The following is a 17,051-nucleotide window of genomic DNA, read 5'->3' as shown; positions in this document are numbered from 1 at the left end:
GAGGCCAGTGTGCCACAGCAAGGAGAGTATAGTAGAGATGAGGTCAGAGAACTAATGGTGGTGGGGTAGGCAGAGGGGGCGGCCATTACAACATGCAGGACCTTACAGGCCACTGAAGATTTGAGCTTTTGCCACCTGTGAAGTGGGGAGCAGTTACAAGGATTTTTTAGGAAAGGAGTAACATCATCTGACTTCAGTTTAAAAAGGATCCCTCTGGTTGTGATGTTGCAAGGGTATGTTATGTACCAAGGAGAGCAAGTAGGACAACTATTGTGGTAAGCTAGGAGAAAAATGATGGAGGCTTGGACCAGGATGATACCAGGAGTAACAAGTGGTTGGATTATGATTGTAGTTGAAACTTGAGCAAACAGATTTACTGATAGATTGGATAAAATGTTCCTGTGTTTAGGCTCTTGTTGATATAGTGGAGAAGGCAGACATAAATAGATAAATCATCATTACTGCAGGATGGAGATACACAGATATTTTGTAGAGTTGGGAAAATAGGTGTCTGAGAAATCTTCCTGGAAGAAACCTAAAGTGGGGATTTAAAAAGATAAATAAAAGTTATTAATGGTTGGGTGGAAAGATATTCCATGAGGAACTAACAGCATGAACATAGACTCAGGGACAAGGAAAAGCATGGTGCTGGTAAAGACATGAATTTGGGATTGCTCAGGCATAAGAAGTGTAGGCAGATCATGGAGGGCCTTGTTGGTCATATAAAGGAGATTGAGTGCTAATCTGTGGGCAATGGGAAACTGCTAAAGGGTTGTAGGCACACAAGTTATGTGGTAAAATTTCCCTTATAAGTAGATCACTGAGATGATTGTGTGGGGATTGCACATGAGGGGATCAAGAAGCAAGGTGACTTGTTTTATTTTAAATCATTGGTTAATCTACACGACCTTTAGTCATTCTAAAAAGAAGCATTAGGGCTTCCCTGGTGGCGCAGTGGTTGAGAGTCCGCCTGCCGATGCAGGGGACACGGGTTTGTGCCCTGGTCTGGGAGGATCCCACATGCCGCGGAGCAGCTGGGCCCGTGAGCCATGGCCGCTGAGCCTGCACATCGGGAGCCTGTGCTCTGCAACGGGAGAGGCCACAACAGTGAGAGGCCCGTGCAAAAAAAGAAGAAAAAAAAAAAGCATTAAACTAAGCTTACTTTCTTCAAAAAAAGAGAATTGGAGCAGGTTCACATTAGCTGTGTGCTGCTATTGTGTGTGTGTTTTCATGCATATAAATCCAAACCCTGCACAAAAGTTCGATGACTTATTATTCTTAGTTATTATCAAAACTAAGGATTTAATTTCTGTTTATTTTTTACTATATAATGAATGTTTATGTGAACTTTTTGTTACATTTCATTGAAGAGTTTTAATTGATAAATCAGACATTTACAAATCAGTTCTTTCTAATTTATGTCTTTTACCAACACAAATGGTTTCTTTCTCAATATGGTGATTTGAAGAGTATTATCTTTGAGAAAAATCAGATGACCTACCTGTTAACTAACAACAGAAAAAGGGCTCCAAGGTATATTGTATCAGCCAGTTCTAGGATACAAAAGCTGTGAAGTACTTTGTGCTTTGTGTAAAAAGGGTAGCTGCTATTTAACCTGTCCCAAAGGCATGTGTGGTTGTACCATAAACCAAGCATGGCGCCTGCTTGTCTGACATTAGAAATGAAAGTTTAAAAGAGTTAGTATATATGTGCTACATTTTTGCATATATTCATCGACTTCTTAGTACCAGAGGAAAGAATCAGTAATGATAACTTGGAGTATTTCAACAAAATAAATACGGTCAAAATTGAGCCCTATTATGAATGACGCTCAGAGCAAGTACTTCATGTGTTATTTTATTTAACCCTTGAGACCCTCGGAAAACTGACGCTAAAGCAAGTTCGTACTAGTGAGTAAGTGGTAGAGTGTCAGGGTGTTCGTCAGCTAACAATATGGATTGACTTGACTGGGGAAAGAGTGTAGCAGTGATGTAGAGTGGCAAGGAAGCTCAAACCGATACACTCTTGGGCTTCAGGTGCTAGAGGTAGAGACCTAGATCTTGAGAGGATTTCTTGTTGTTATCTGAAGTGGGAGTAAGGTTGAAATAATCCTTTAAAATCTTTGATTAATTTAAAAATAGGCAATATATGCACATGCCACAAAATTTCAAAAGTTTAAGTTTGAAAAGCATCCATCCCATGCTATGCCCCAGCCACTCATTTCCCATCCCCAGAGGCAGCTGGTATTACCAGTTTCTCTGGGTCTTTTTTAGAGATAATTTTCATATATTACAAGTATACATGTGTGTATTTAAATAAATGGTAGGGTACTGTACGCACAGTTCTGCAGCATGCTTATTCCATTCTGCTTTATTACATTTATTTTCTGCCTGACATACATTAATGTAGCTGAATATGGCATTTCCTAGACACTCCTTACAGTTTCCTTCTGTGTCATTTCTCCTTTCCTAAATGTCCTTTTTTTTTTTTTTAATCTTTACAGATCCCAGCCAACTCACAGCCCACTTCCTCTGTAAAGCCTTTTTAATGTTCTCTTTGTATCTCTATCCTGCTCTCCCTACACAATGATTTGGACATATTAGATATTCAGGAAGTATTTGCTGGCGATGGTAGTGATATAGAATTGCCTCAGGTTACCAAACCTGAATAATGCATATTTTGAACATATTCATTCACTTGTTCATTTCTGTTGCTATTTTAATGTCTGAGTTTTTACTAATTATGTTGTTAAAGGTAATTCTATGTAAATGCCAAACCCTTCATTATGTAATAACTTTGTAACACCTTGAATCGTTTTTCATTTTCACATATACATTTTATTTTTTATCATGTATTTTTTTCTTTTTGTTTATTTTTTTCTTTTTTACCCCCCTCTGTTGCATAGAGAAGCTGCAGCCAGTTTTGCAGTTTTCCAAGTCACAAACGGACGTCTATAATGACAGTACTAACTTGACATGCCGCAATGGACATCTCCAGTCAGGTGGGTTTAGGTTAACTAACATGTAAAATAACAAAGCTTGCATGCAAAGTAGAGTCTTACTTAACCTGATAATGTTGATTTGATTTTATAGTGGTAGATTTGATTGGTTTTTGTTTGCACAGGGCTGTGTGGAAAATACAGTAGCCCTATCATTCATGGTGTGTAAACATGTAATAAATAGGGCATAGCCATTCTCAACATGTTATATTTGCATATTTTACAACCTCCAATTTTTGAAATTATAAAATATGAAGGTTCATTTTCCTAAATTATTAAAATATTCTTTTGTTTCTATCTTACTTTGAGCTTTTGTGTTTTTTTCTATGGGTACCTGTACCAAATTTTTATGAAGTAGTGTTTATTGAGACAGAAATTTTAATTTTTCTTTGTTATATACCAATTTTCAATGCATATATATTTTCATTTATATAATACATGAATGTTTTATCATAGCACCTGTTAGAAAAAGTTTGAAGCTGAATTCACATAGTGAGGAGAAGCATTAGAATACTATTTTTCTTTTTCTTTTGTCCATGCCACGTGGCATGCAGGGACCTTAGTTCCCCAACCAGGAGTCAAACCCTATCCCACTGCAGTGGAAGCGCGGAGTCTTAACCACTGGACTGCCAGGGAAGTCCCCTAGAATACTATTATTTACTATGGGTTAAATTTGTTTTCCATAAACTTTGGTCATCACATCAACTCCTACAGAAAATTAAATGCTTTTTTGTTTTGTTTTTTTCTTTGACACCTTCTCTAGTTTTATTGGTAACTTTTTCAGAATTCGTTCTGTGTCCAGTACTTAAATTTTATTAAAGTAAATATTACTTCGTTCAAGTTGTAGTAGAAAACCCTTAGTATAGACTATAAAACAACTGCTTTCTTTACTCATATGTGATAAAAAAAAGTTTCAAGATTTATTTTTTTGTTTGTTTGCTTTTATCATTTTTATTGGAGTGTAGTTGATTTACAATGTTGTGTTAGTTTCAGGTGTACAGCAAAGTGAATCAGTTATACATATACATATATCCACTCTTTTTTTAGATTCTTTTCCCGTATAGGCCATTACAGAGTATCGAGTAGAGTTCCCTGTGCTATACAGTAGATTCTTATTAGTTATCTATTTCATATATGGTAGTGTATATATGTCAATGCCAATCTCCCAATTTATCCCCCCCCCCGTTACCCCTGGTAACCATAAGTTTGTTTTCTACTTCTGTAAATCTATTTCTGTTTTGTAGATAAGTTCAGTTGTACCCATTTTTTAGATTTCACATATAAAAACGATATTATATGATATTTGCCCTTCTCTGTCTAACTTACTTTACTCAGTATGACAATCTCTAGGTCCGTCCATGTTGCTGCACTTGGCATTATTTTGTTCTTTCTTATGGCTGAGTAATATTCCATTGTATATATGTACCACAGCTTTAAAAAATATATTTTATTATTTATTTATCTATTTGGCTGCGCCAGGTCTTAGTTGCTATACAACATTTTCTTTATCCATTCCTCTGTTGATGGACATTTAGGTTGCTTCCATGTCCTGGCTATTGTAAATAGTGCTGCAATGAACAAGATTTCAATAAAGAAGAAATAGTGTGAGTGGATTTCTTGGGATGGAAGAGAAAGTTGGTCATCAACTTTTTCCCTTGTGGCTTCACCTCTCCCTTAAGGAGTTCTCAGTCTGGTTTGGTCTTCCACTACAGAGCCCCACCTTAGTAACTATATTCATTTTCCCATTCCCTCCTGTATCTGATTTAAAATAGCCTTTTCAAGTATAGAGAGGTATTTTGTCTGTTTCTTTTAGCATGGCTGTGAAGGGCTGACATCTTCATAATGAACTGTTTGAAAAAACAAAGAAATGTAAGAATGCACCATGTGTAAATAGTGAAGTTTCCAAAATACAAATTTGAGATCCTAATAATCCTACCTGAGTAAATAGCAAAATTTTCTAGCCCTGAGGAGCTGGTATGCCTTTCCCTTGTTATCTTGATTTTTTTCTACTTAATTCCACATGTGAGATCCCATTGTATTTTTCTGCCATGTTGGGGGACAAAAGCAGCTTTCTCTTCTGGGACCCATTAAAAAAATCAAACTGTCTTATTTTAAATACCTAGTTATCAATTCTGTTCTTTCTTCTTGTTGGGGGGACATACTGACTTCACAGCTAATTTATGCAGCACTGGTGTTTGATTCCCGTTGAGCCTTAGTGAATCAGCTGGCTCATTCATGCCTAGTTCATTAGTGTCACCCACTTATGGAACATTCTATGATGTTTCACTTGGATGAGTTACTTCTTCTCTCTTAGGAAGCAGATATGCCAAAGTCTGCTTACTACTTTATGTGTTATCTACAATGTCCAATTTTCAAGTCAAAATTATTAGACGTGCAAAGAAATAGGAAAGTGTGACCCTTACTCAAGAAAGAAATCAGCCTGTAAAAACTGATTCTTGACTGGGCCCACATGTTGAATTTAGCAGATAAAGACTTCAAAGCAACCATTATAAATATGTTCAAAGAATTAAAAGAAAATATGGCATCTGTTAACAAACCTGCAATCTTAGCAGAGAATATAAACTAAACAATAAAAATAATGAAAGTTTTAAAGTTGAAAAGTACAGTTGGTGAAAAAAATTGCTAGATAGCCTCAACAGCAGATTGGAGATGTCAAATGAAAGATTCAGTGACCTTGAACTTAGATTAATAGAAATTGCTAAATCAGATGACTCCAATATCAGAAAGCAGATTAGTCATTGCTTAGGGCTAGGGGCAGTAAGAGGAATGGAATGCAAATGGATACAAGGAAACTTTTGGCTATGATGGAAACATTTTGTATCTTGATTTTAGTGGCTATTTTGCCAATATATTATACATTTTAAATGCATGCAAAATATTATACATAGATTATACCCTAAAATGTTGATTTAAAAATACTGAAAAGGTTTATAAAGAGAAATAATATTCCCCTTCCCACCTGTTATATCTCCCTTTCTTACCTGCACCCCTAGTTTGGCTCCTCATACAATATTTAACTCTTTGCTATTTTTTCTCATGCTCATTTTACTTTCAAATATTATGCTTTTATTGCTATTCCTGATTTATGAGTTTTTGATATGTATTGACTTCTTTTTCAGGTAGAAGAAGGTTTAATTCTCTTATGCCACCAATATCCTTCATTCCGTGTGTGTTTGTATATATGTACATATATATCACTGTTTTTAGTTATATTGAAAAATTATATTTCATATTATTAGAAACTTAGTAAATATTGTTTACCCAAAGACAAATAATATATTTTAATTGTTTTCCCTTTTGGGTTTTTCCTCCCCCCAGGTTGTCTGACTTTTTTCTTGCTCTCTAGCTTCATATTACAGATTTTTACTTCTTTCTGTGTTTAATTTGCTTTTTAACTAAAAGGCCTCCTTTAGTATTTCTTTTAATGAGGGTTGTAGATAGTAAACTCTCTCAGCCTTTCTAGTGTCTGAAAATACTCTCATTCTTACGTGACTGGTCACCTGAATATAGAATAAATGAAAGTTAGCATTGATTTTTCCTTCAGCATTTTGAGCATACTCCGTTGTCTACTGACCTTTGTTATTTTTATGAAAAGTCTGCTGTCATTCTCACAATTCCTTATGAAAATTTCTATCCATTTGTAATCTTAGGACTATATATTTTCTGTTTGAAGAAATTCTTCTCCAGTCTCCTTTTTTCCCCTCTGAAATGCATGATACTTATCATCACCCTAGACAGACCTTGCTTTTATTCACACCTTGGCTTTTCCTTATTGTCATTCCCTTTTCTGGATTGCTTTCCTGCTTCTTCCTATAGGGTCATTATATTAGTTCCTTGAACATACGGTACAGAACTTTGCATTTGTTTACTAGAAAAGAACCCTTGGATCTCAATTCCCTGACCAGGATCTAACCTGCTCCCCCTGCATTGGGAGCACGGAGTCTTAACCACTGGACCGCCAGGGAAGTCCCTAATTTACTGTACTCTTAAGTTCCCGTCTTTTGTTTCCTTAAGCCATATTAAGGGATTTGATGACAAGAGCAACAATAAGGCTTTTGTCTTTAAGCTAGTCTTTTCTCTAGACTACTCTAATTTGCTGACTGATTTAACATCTGTCTTCACAGTGAACATTGTTATTCATAAACTCTGATGTTTGTTATATAGTATATGAAAATATTATTTAGAAGCAGTGAGATTTGAACATTCAGAAGTCTGTAATTTATGTAGAAGAGCACAGTAGCTAGGTCAGGTAACCTTTTAGATTTAATTGAAGGTGTCCTATATGTGTTTATTTGCATAGAGGGTAAAAATACTTGGCGATTTAACCATATCTTTATACCCTTTAAATTAAATTTATTTTTTTAAACTTGGTGGCACAGACTAGACTTTCATTCTATTTTGTAGTCTTAAAAGTTTGGAACGAAGTGCTATTTTTTTTTTTTCTCCATACAACCTATCCCTAATGCCTTTACTACATTTTGTTCGTTTAATTTTTGGCAGCTTTTTTTTTTTTTTTTTTTTTTGCGGTACGCGGGCTTCTCACTGTTGTGGCCTCTCCCGTTGCGGAGCACAGGCTCCAGACGCACAGGCTCAGCGGCCATGGCTCACGGGCCTAGCCACTCCGCGGCATGTGGGATCTTCCCGGACCGGGGCACAAACCCGTGTCCCCTGCATTGGCAGGCGGACTCTCAACCACTGTGCCACCAGGGAAGCCCTGGCAGCTTTTAAACAAAGAAAAAAAAAAGAAAAAAACATTTTGGCAGCTTTTTGCTTGGTACCTTTTTTATATCCTCCTTCTGTCCCCACAAATAAAGTTATTTCTTTTTATAGCAAATACATATTCCTTATAAGAAAATTATAATATACATCAGGAAAAGGAAAAAGCTAAATAACCCATAATCTTGCCCACACCCAGTAATAACCCTTATGCACACCCTAGTATATATTCTGATTGAAATCTTATTTTGAAATATTGTTGAAGTAAAAAAAAAATTATTAGTTTTACAAATTTGTACTGGTCTTTATATTTTTATAATGTTTAGCCACAATTTTCTAACCATGATGATTTTATTTTTTTCCTTGCTAGAAAGTGGAGCTGTTCCGAAAAGAAAAGATCCCTTAACACACACTAGTAATTCACTGCCTCGTTCAAAAACAGTTATGAAAACTGGATCCACAGGTCTTTCAGGCCACCACAGAGCACCTAGCTGCAGTGGTTTATCCATGGTTTCTGGAGTGAGACAGGGACCTGGTCCTGCAACTGCCACTCATAAGGTATTTGGAGACAGTAACTTTAATTGCTATGCTGTTGCAAATAGAAAATTTTGAACATCATATGCTTGCTTAAGTTTATTACAAGTACTTTATAATACCTTAGAGAATCGATAAGTTTCTACAACACTGAATGAAATTTTTCTTTTTTTTAATTTAGATTTTTAAGACTCTTCAGTAGTAGCGGCAACTTGCTACTAAAAAGCAAACCTCTTTTTTTCTCTATTATTTATTTATTTTTGCGGTACGCGGGCCTCTCACTGTTGTGGCCTCTCCCATTGCGGAGCACAGGCTCCGGACGCGCAGGCTCAGCAGCCATGGCTCACGGGCCTAGCCGCTCCACGGCATGTGGGATCTTCCCGGACCGGGGCACGAACCCGTGTCCCCTACATCGGCAGGCGGACTCTCAACCACTGCGCCACCAGGGAAGCCCTCTCTATTATTTTTTAAGCAAATTTTTTTTAACTCCTTTTGGTTCTAAATAGGTTTTTTAATAGTAAGTTTGCTTATCCAATCTGTTTTATATAATACTGTATAATTCTTTTTTAAAAAAATTAATTTATTTATTAGGCCGCATGGTGCAGCTTGTGGTATCTTAGTTCCCTGACCAGGGATTGAATCCGAGTCCTTGGCAGTGAAAGCGCCGAGTCCTAACCACTGGACCACCAGGGAATTCCCTATAGTTCATTTAAAATTTGTTATTCTTTTAATTATTTAAATCTACATAAATGTTTTATAACATTAAACATACATAGAGTTTTGTTACAATTCTAACAAGGATCAAAATTGTATGACTGCATTGTGATACAGCCTTTTTATTTTATAGTAACTGAATCTCTGTGGATAAAATCTTCTATAAACCCACTTCATGCCAAATGTAGTTCTATAGTGAATGCTATTTTATCTTGGAGTAAATATACAATTTTTGGATTTTTATATCCATTTTTTGCTACTTTTAAGCCTTTAATTCTGTGAACATTAAGGATGACTCACATGTGAAAAGTGCAAACGTTATGTTGTGTTTTCACATTAAAATTTTGTGTCCTTCAAGAGTACACCAAAAACAAATAGAACAAATAAACCTTCTACCCCTACAACTGCTGCTCGTAAAAAGAAAGACTTGAAGAACTTTAGGAATGTGGACAGCAACCTTGCTAACCTTATAATGAACGAAATTGTGGACAAGTAAGTTTTGTCATCTAAAGTGTTTTATGGGGTTTTTAAATTTTTTTATTTATGAAATATATCATGAGTGAAATGGATAATATATACCTTGTCTAATTTACATATGTAATTTTTATGATGGTTTTCAATTAGTGTAAATGTAGAAAACCATTGCTTTACTGATATAACTATAGTTTCACAGTTAACATAAAAATGGCTATGTTACATAGAGCTTAGACTTAATATTATAATAACTGAAGTATATTTCCGTTACGGAGCTAACTGAAATTCTGTTTCTTAGTGGAACAGCTGTTAAATTTGATGATATAGCTGGTCAAGAGTTGGCAAAACAAGCATTGCAAGAAATTGTTATTCTTCCTTCTCTGAGGCCTGAGGTAAGGATTTTATATTATCATTTTCCTATAGCATCATCCATTACTGAATCCATAGTACAGTAAAGAAGTGTTTGAGCTGTACTAGAATGATTAGTTCATATAACAGTAGGTTAGATGTCTTTTAAAGGAAAAAAACATTAGCAGTTGATGTTGACTAGTTACTTATACTGGAAAGGAGAATAAATATAATGGTTCCTAATTCCCAATCCATTTTTAATTAAATTTATAGGAAAAGTAGGTAGCAGGAAATAATTTTTATATCAAGGTAAGAGAGATTTAAAGTTAAGAAAGAATCCTCCTGCCAATGCAGGCAACATGGGTTCGAGCCCTGATCTGGGAAGATTCCCACGTGCCGCGGAGCCACTAAGCCTGTGTGTCACAGCTACTGAGCCTGCACTCTAGTGCCCGCGAGCCACAACTAGGGAGCCCGTGTGCCACAACTACTGAAGCCTGCACACCTAGAGCCCATGCTTCGCAACAAGAAAAACTACTGCAATGAGAAGCCTGCACACCACAACAAAGAGCAGCCCCTGCTCACCGAAACTAGAGAAAGCCCACGCGCAGCAATGAAGACCCAATGCAGCCATAAATAAATAAATAAATAATAAATAAATAAATAAATAAATAATTATTTTCAAGATATTAAGTCATCAAAGTAAGTGGAGAGCTGGTGAATGATGGGTAGGGACCTCACCTTTCATCCCTTATTTTTAAACTCACTAAGGAAGTTAGGTAATCTTGCAATCGATAATAAATATTTAATTTTCCACACATAGCATTGTTTTTCTTTTTTCAGTGCTTCATTCTTTTTTATTGGAGTATAATTGCTTTACAATGTTGTGTTAGTTTCTGTTGTACAATGAAGTAAATCAGCCATATGTGTACATATATCCTCTCCCTCTTGGGCCTCCCTCCCATCCCTTCCCATCCCCTCCCATCCCACCCGTCTAGGTTGTAACAGAGCACCAAGCTGAGCTCCCTGTGCTATACCGCAGGTTCCCACTAGCTATCTGTTTTACACATGGTAGTGTATTTATGTCAAACCTAATCTCCCAATTAGCATTATTTTGGATTCTCACAATTCACAGATTGCATGTTTGATGCTGTTCTGAAAATATTGCAAAAAATAAATATGAGGATCCAGCCTGGATTAGTTATTTCTCTTCTCCTAGGACTTTCAAGTCTTAATGGACTCATTTACAAAATCTCGTGAAAATAGATGTTATATGGCACGTTGTGATGAATACGCTTTTAAATGAATTTGTTGTGTGGCTCTATTTTTCTAGAGTCTATGTCACTCTCATACTACTTTCATGGTGTTTATAACTTGTGAGTACCAACTATACTGAAACTTACTATTTTTTGAGTCCACTTTCTTTATTTTTCCTTCTTGCCCACTCTAAGAAGCAGTGTGCATGAAATCACTGGTTTAATATACTAATTGAAATTTTCTTAATACACAATAAAATAGAGAATTATTAAAATAGAAGGCATTTGTCCTTATATGAACCAAATTTATCTCTTGTACAACCTCAGGCCACACTTTGAGGAAACATATTATAGCTTGTATTTGGGCTTACTTTTTGCCTGGAGTTATATAAGAGTAGTAAATGTAGCAGAGTGAGTATTGACAAAAAAATGCTTGTTGAAAGAACTCATATAATTGTAGACCTGTTAAGGATCTTATCAGTCATCTAGTCCATTTGTGGATAAAGAAACTAATCCTGAAATCCAAATTTCTTGCTCAAGATTATAATTAAGTGGTGGTTCTAGGAAATGAAATAAATAAGATTCCTAACATTAGACTGCCACCTCAAGGCTATAACTGCCAGCTAATTCTTGTTTTTTGTATTTGTTTTTTTACTGTATGTGTAATTTAATAGTAATTTTTTTACATCTTTATTGGAGTATAATTGCTTTACAATGGTATGTTAGTTTCTGCTTTATAACAAAGTGAATCAGTTATGCATATACATATGTTCCCATATCTCTTCCCTCTTGCGTCTCCCTCCCTCCCACCCTCCCTATCCCATCCCTCTACGTGGTAACAGAGCACCGAACTGATCTCCCTGTGCTATGCGGCTGCTTCCCACTAGCTATCTGTTTTACATTTGGTAGTGTATATATGTCCATGCCACTCTCTCGCTTTGTCACAGCTTACCCTTCCCCCTCCCCATATCCTCAAGTCCATTCGCTAGTAGGTCTGTGTCTTTATTCCTGTCTTACTCCTAGGTTCTTCATGACATTTTTTTTTCTTAAATTCCATATATATGTGTTAGCATACGGTATTTGTCTTTCTCTTTCTGACTTACTTCGCTCTGTATGACAGACTCTAGGTCCATCCACCTCATTACAAATAGCTCAATTTCGTTTCTTTTTATGGCTGAGTAATATTCCATTGTATATATGTGCCACATTTTTATCCATTCATCCAATGATGGACACTTAGGTTGTTTCCATCTCTGGGCTAGTGTAAACAGAGCTGCAATGAACATTTTGGTACATGACTCTTTTTGAATTATGGTTTTCTCAGGGTATATGCCCAGCAGTGGGATTGCTGGGTCATATGGTAGTTCTATTTGTAGTTTTTTAAGGAACCTCATACTGTTCTCCATAGTGGCTGTACCAATTCACATTCTCACCAGCAGTGCAAGAGTGTTCCCTTTTCTCCACACCCTCTCCAGCATTTATTGTTTCTAGATATTTTGATGCTGGCCATTCTGACTGGTATGAGATGATACCTCATTGTAGTTTTGAATTGCACTTCTCTAATGATTAATGATGTTGAGCATTCTTTCATGTGTTTGTTGGCAATCTGTGTATCTTCTTTGGATAAATGTTTAGGTCTTCTGCCCATGTTTGGATTGGGTTGTTTGTTTTCTTGTTATTGATCTGCATGAGCTGCTTGTAAATTTTGGAGATTAATCTTTTGTCAGTTGCTTCATTTGCAAATATTTTCTCCCATTCTGAGGGTTGTCTTTTGGTCTTCTTTATGGTTTCCTTTGCTGTGCAAAAGCTTTGAAGTTTCATTAGGTCCCATTTGTTTATTTTTGTTTTTATTTCCATTTCTATAGGAGGTGGGTCAAAAAGCATCTTGCTGTGATTTATGTCATAGAGTGTTCTGCCTATGTTTTCCTCTAAGAGTTTGATAGATTCTGGCCTTACATTTAGGTCTTTAATCCATTTTGAGCTTATTTTTGTGTATGGTGTTAGGGAGTGATCTAATCTCATACTTTTACATGTACTGTCCAGTTTCCCCAGCACCACTTATTGAAGAGGCTATCCTTTCTCCACTATACATTCCTGCCTTCTTTATCAAAGATAAGGTGACCATATGTGCATGGCTTTATCTCTGGACTTTCTATCCTGTTCCATTGATCTATCTTTCTGTTTTTTGTTTTTTTTTTGCGGTACACGGGCATCTCACTGTTGTGGCCTCTCCCGTTGCGGAGCACAGGCTCCGGACGCGCAGGCTCAGCAGCCATGGCTCACGGGCCCAGACGCTCCGCGGCATGCGGGATCCCTCTGGACCAGGGCACGAACCCGTGTTCCCTGCATCGGCAGGTGGTCTCTCAACCACTGCGCCACCAAGGAAGCCCTATCTTTCTGTTTTGTGCCAGTACCATACTGTCTTGATTACTGTAGCTTTGTAGTATAATCTGAAGTCAGGGAGCCTGATTCCTCCAGCTCCAGTTTTTATTCTCAAGATTGCTTTGGCTATTCGGGGTCTTTTGTGTTTCCATACAAATTGTAAAATTTTTTGTTCTAGTTCTCTGAAAAATGCCAATGGTAGTTTGATAGGGATTACATTGAATCTGTAGATTGCTTTGGGTCGTAGAGTCATTTTCACAATGTTGATTCTTCCAATCCAAGAGCATGGTATATCTCTCCATGTATTTGTATCATCTTTAATTTCTTTCATCAGTGTCCTATAATTTTCTGAATACAGGTCTTTTGTCTCCTTAGGTAGGTTTATTCCTAGATATTTTATTCTTTTTGTTGCAGTGGCAAATGAGAGTGTTTTCTTGATTTCACTTTCAGATTTTTCATCATTAGTGTATAGGAATGCCAGAGATTTCTGTGCATTAATTTTGTATCCTGCAACTTTACCAAATTCATTGATTAGCTCTACTAGTTTTCTGGTAGCATCTTTAGGATTCTCTATGTATAGTATCATGTCATCTGCAAACAGTGACAGCTTTACTTCTTCTTTTCCGATTTGGATTCCTTTTATTTCCTTTTCTTCTCTGATTGCTGTGGCTAAAACTTCCAAAACTATGTTGAATAAGAGCGGTGAAAGTGGGCAACCTTGTCTTGTTCCTGATCTTAGTGGAAATGCTTTCAGTTTTTCACCATTGAGGATGATGTTGGCTGTGGGTTTGTCATATATGGCCTTTATTATGTTGAGGAAAGTTCCCACTATGCCTACTTTCTGCAGGGTTTTTATCATAAATGGGTGTTGAATTTTGTCAAAAGCTTTCTCTGTATCTATTGAGATGATCATATGGTTTTTCTCCTTCAATTTGTTAATATGGTTTATCACATTGATTGGTTTGCATATATTGAACAATCCTTGCATTCCTGGAATAAACCCCACTTGATCATGGTGTATAATACTTTTAATGTGCTGTTGGATTCTGTTTGCTAGTATTTTGTTGAGGATTTTTGCATCTATGTTCATCAGTGATATTGGCCTGTAGTTTTCTCTCTTTGTGACATCTTTGTCTGCTTTCGGTATCAGGGTGAAGGTGGCCTCGTAGAATGAGTTTGGGAGTGTTCCTCTGCTATATTTTGCAAGAGTTTGAGAAGGATAGGTGTTAGTTCTTCTCTAAGTGTTTGATAGAATTCGCCTGTGAAGCCATCTGGTCCTGGGCTTTTGTTTCTTGGAAGATTTTTAATCACAGTTTCAATTTCAGTGCTTGTGATTGGTCTGCTCATATTTTCTATTTCTTCCTGATTCAGTCTTGGCAGGTTGTGCATTTCTAAGGATTTGTCCATTTCTTCCACGTTGTCCATTTTATTGGCATAGAGTTGCTTGTAGTAATCTCTCATGAACTTTTGTATTTCTGCAGTGTCAGTTGTTACTTCTCCTTTTTCATTTCTAATTCTATTGATTTGAGTATTCTCCCTTATTTTCTTGGTGAGGCTGGCTAATGGTTTATCAATTTTGTTTATCTTCTCAAAGAACCAGCTTTTAGTTTTATTGATCTTTGCTATCATTTCCTTCATTTCTTTTTCATTTATTTCTGATCTGATCTTTATGATTTCTTTCCTTCTGCTAACTTTGGGGTTTTTTTGTTCTTCTTTCTCTACTTGCTTTAGGTGCAAGGTTAGGTTGTTTATTGGAGATGTTTCCTGTTTCTTAAGGTAGGATTGTATTCCTATAAACGTCCCTCTTAGAACTGCTTTTGCTGCATCCGATAGGTTTTGGGTCGTCGTGTCTCCATTGTCATTTGTTTCTAGGTACTTTTTTATTTCCTCTTTGATTTCTTCAGTGATCACTTCGTTATTAAGTAGTGTATTGTTTAGCCTCCATGTGTTTGTATTTTTTACAGATATTTTCCTGTAATTGATATCTAGTCTCATAGCGTTATGGTCGGAAAGATACTTGATACAATTTCAATTTTCTTAAATTTACCAAGGCTTGATTTGTGACCCAAGATATGATCTATCCTGGAGAATATTCCATGAGCACTTGAGAAGAATGTGTATTCTGTTGTTTTTGGATCGAATTTCCTATAAATATCAACTAAGTCCATCTTGTTTAATGTATCATTTAAAGCTTGTGTTTCCTTATTTATTTTCATTTTGGATGATCTGTCCATTGGTGAAAGTAGGGTGTTAAAGTCCCCTGCTATGAATGTGTTACTGTCGATTTCCCCTTTTATGGCTGTTGTATTTGCCTTATGTATTGAGGTGCTCCTATGTTGGGTGCATAAGTATTTACAATTGTTACATCTTCTTCTTGGCTCGATCCCTTGATCATTATGTAGTGTCCTTCTTTGTCGCTTCTAATCTTTATTTTAAAGTCTATTTTGTCTGATACGAGAATTGCTACTCCAGCTTTCTTTTGGTTTCCATTTTCATGGAATATCTTTTTCAGTCCCCTCACTTTCAGTCTATATGTGTCTCTAGGTCTGAAGTGGGTCTCTTGTAGACAGCATATATATGGTTCTTGTTTTTGTATCCATTCAGCCAGTCTGTTTCTTTTGGTGGTAGCATTTAATCCATTTACATTTAAGGTAGTTATCGATATGTATGTTCCTAGTCCCATTTTCTTAATTGTTTTGGGTTCGTTATTGTAGGTCTTTTCCTTCTCTTGTGTTTCTTGCCTAGAGAAGTTCCTTTAGCATTTGTTGTAAAGCTGGTTTGGTGGTGCTGAACTGTCTCAGCTTTTGCTTGTCTGTAAAGGTTTTAATTTCTCCATCAAATCTGAATGAGATCCTTGCTGGGTAGAGTAATCTTGGTTGTAGGTTTTTCTCCTTCATCACTTTAAATATGTCCTGGTAGTCCCTTCTGGCTTGCAGAGTTTCTGCTGAAAGATCAGCTTTTAACCTTATGGGGATTCCCTTGTGTGTTATTTGTTGTTTTTCCCTTGCTGCTTTTAATATGTTTTCTTTGTATTTAGTTTTTGACAGTTTGATTAATATGTGTCTTGGCGTGTTTCTCCTTGGAATTATCCTGTATAGGACTCTCTGTGCTTCCTGGACTTGATTAACTATTTCCTTTCCCATATTAGGGAAGTTTTCAACTATAATCTCTTCAAATATTTTCTCCGTCCCTTTCTTTTTTCTTCTTCTTCTGGTACCCCTGTAATTCGAATGTTGGTGCGTATAATGTTGTCCCAGAGGTCTCTGAGACTGTCCTCAGTTCTTTTCATTCTTTTTCTTTATTCTGCTCTGCAGTAGTTATTTCCACTGTTTTATCTTCCAGGTCACTTATCCGTTCTACTGCCTCAGTTATTCTGCTATTGATCCCATCTAGAGTATTTTAAATTTCATTTATTGTGTTGTTCATCGTTGCTTGTTTCATCTTTAGTTCTCCTAGGTCCTTGTTAAATGTTTCTTGCATTTTGTCTATTCTACTTCCAAGATTTTGGATCATCTTTACTATCATTATTCTCAATTCTTTTTCAGGTAGACTGCCTATTTCCTCTTCATTTTTTAGGTCTGGTGGGTTTTTATCTTGCTCCTTCATCTGCT

At 36.4% G+C, this 17,051-nt stretch overlaps 1 protein-coding gene across 6 annotated transcripts in view; it reads left to right on the top strand.

The window, feature by feature from the left end:
• SPAST (spastin) overlaps nt 1-17,051 on the top strand; it is a 62,486-nt gene that overhangs the window by 22,765 nt on the left and 22,670 nt on the right. For 4 of the 6 annotated variants that reach the window (XR_010934090.1, XM_067703325.1, XM_067703323.1 and 1 more), the window contains exons 4-7: nt 2,906-3,001; nt 8,106-8,293; nt 9,342-9,475; nt 9,756-9,849. Coding sequence is in view for 5 of the 6 variants with exons in the window: in XM_067703325.1 (XP_067559426.1) it covers nt 2,906-3,001; nt 8,106-8,293; nt 9,342-9,475; nt 9,756-9,849 (512 nt within the window). In the remaining variant the exon portion in view is untranslated. The remainder of the gene's footprint in view (nt 1-2,905; nt 3,002-8,105; nt 8,294-9,341; nt 9,476-9,755; nt 9,850-17,051) is intronic. The other 2 variants (XM_067703327.1, XM_067703326.1) reach the window with 1 other exon arrangement.

The sequence above is a fragment of the Pseudorca crassidens genome, chromosome 14 (genome assembly GCF_039906515.1).
Source record: "Pseudorca crassidens isolate mPseCra1 chromosome 14, mPseCra1.hap1, whole genome shotgun sequence".
Taxonomy (NCBI): domain Eukaryota; kingdom Metazoa; phylum Chordata; class Mammalia; order Artiodactyla; family Delphinidae; genus Pseudorca; species Pseudorca crassidens.
Note: the sequence above shows the minus strand (reverse complement) of the source record. Positions and strands in the feature narration are given on the sequence as shown.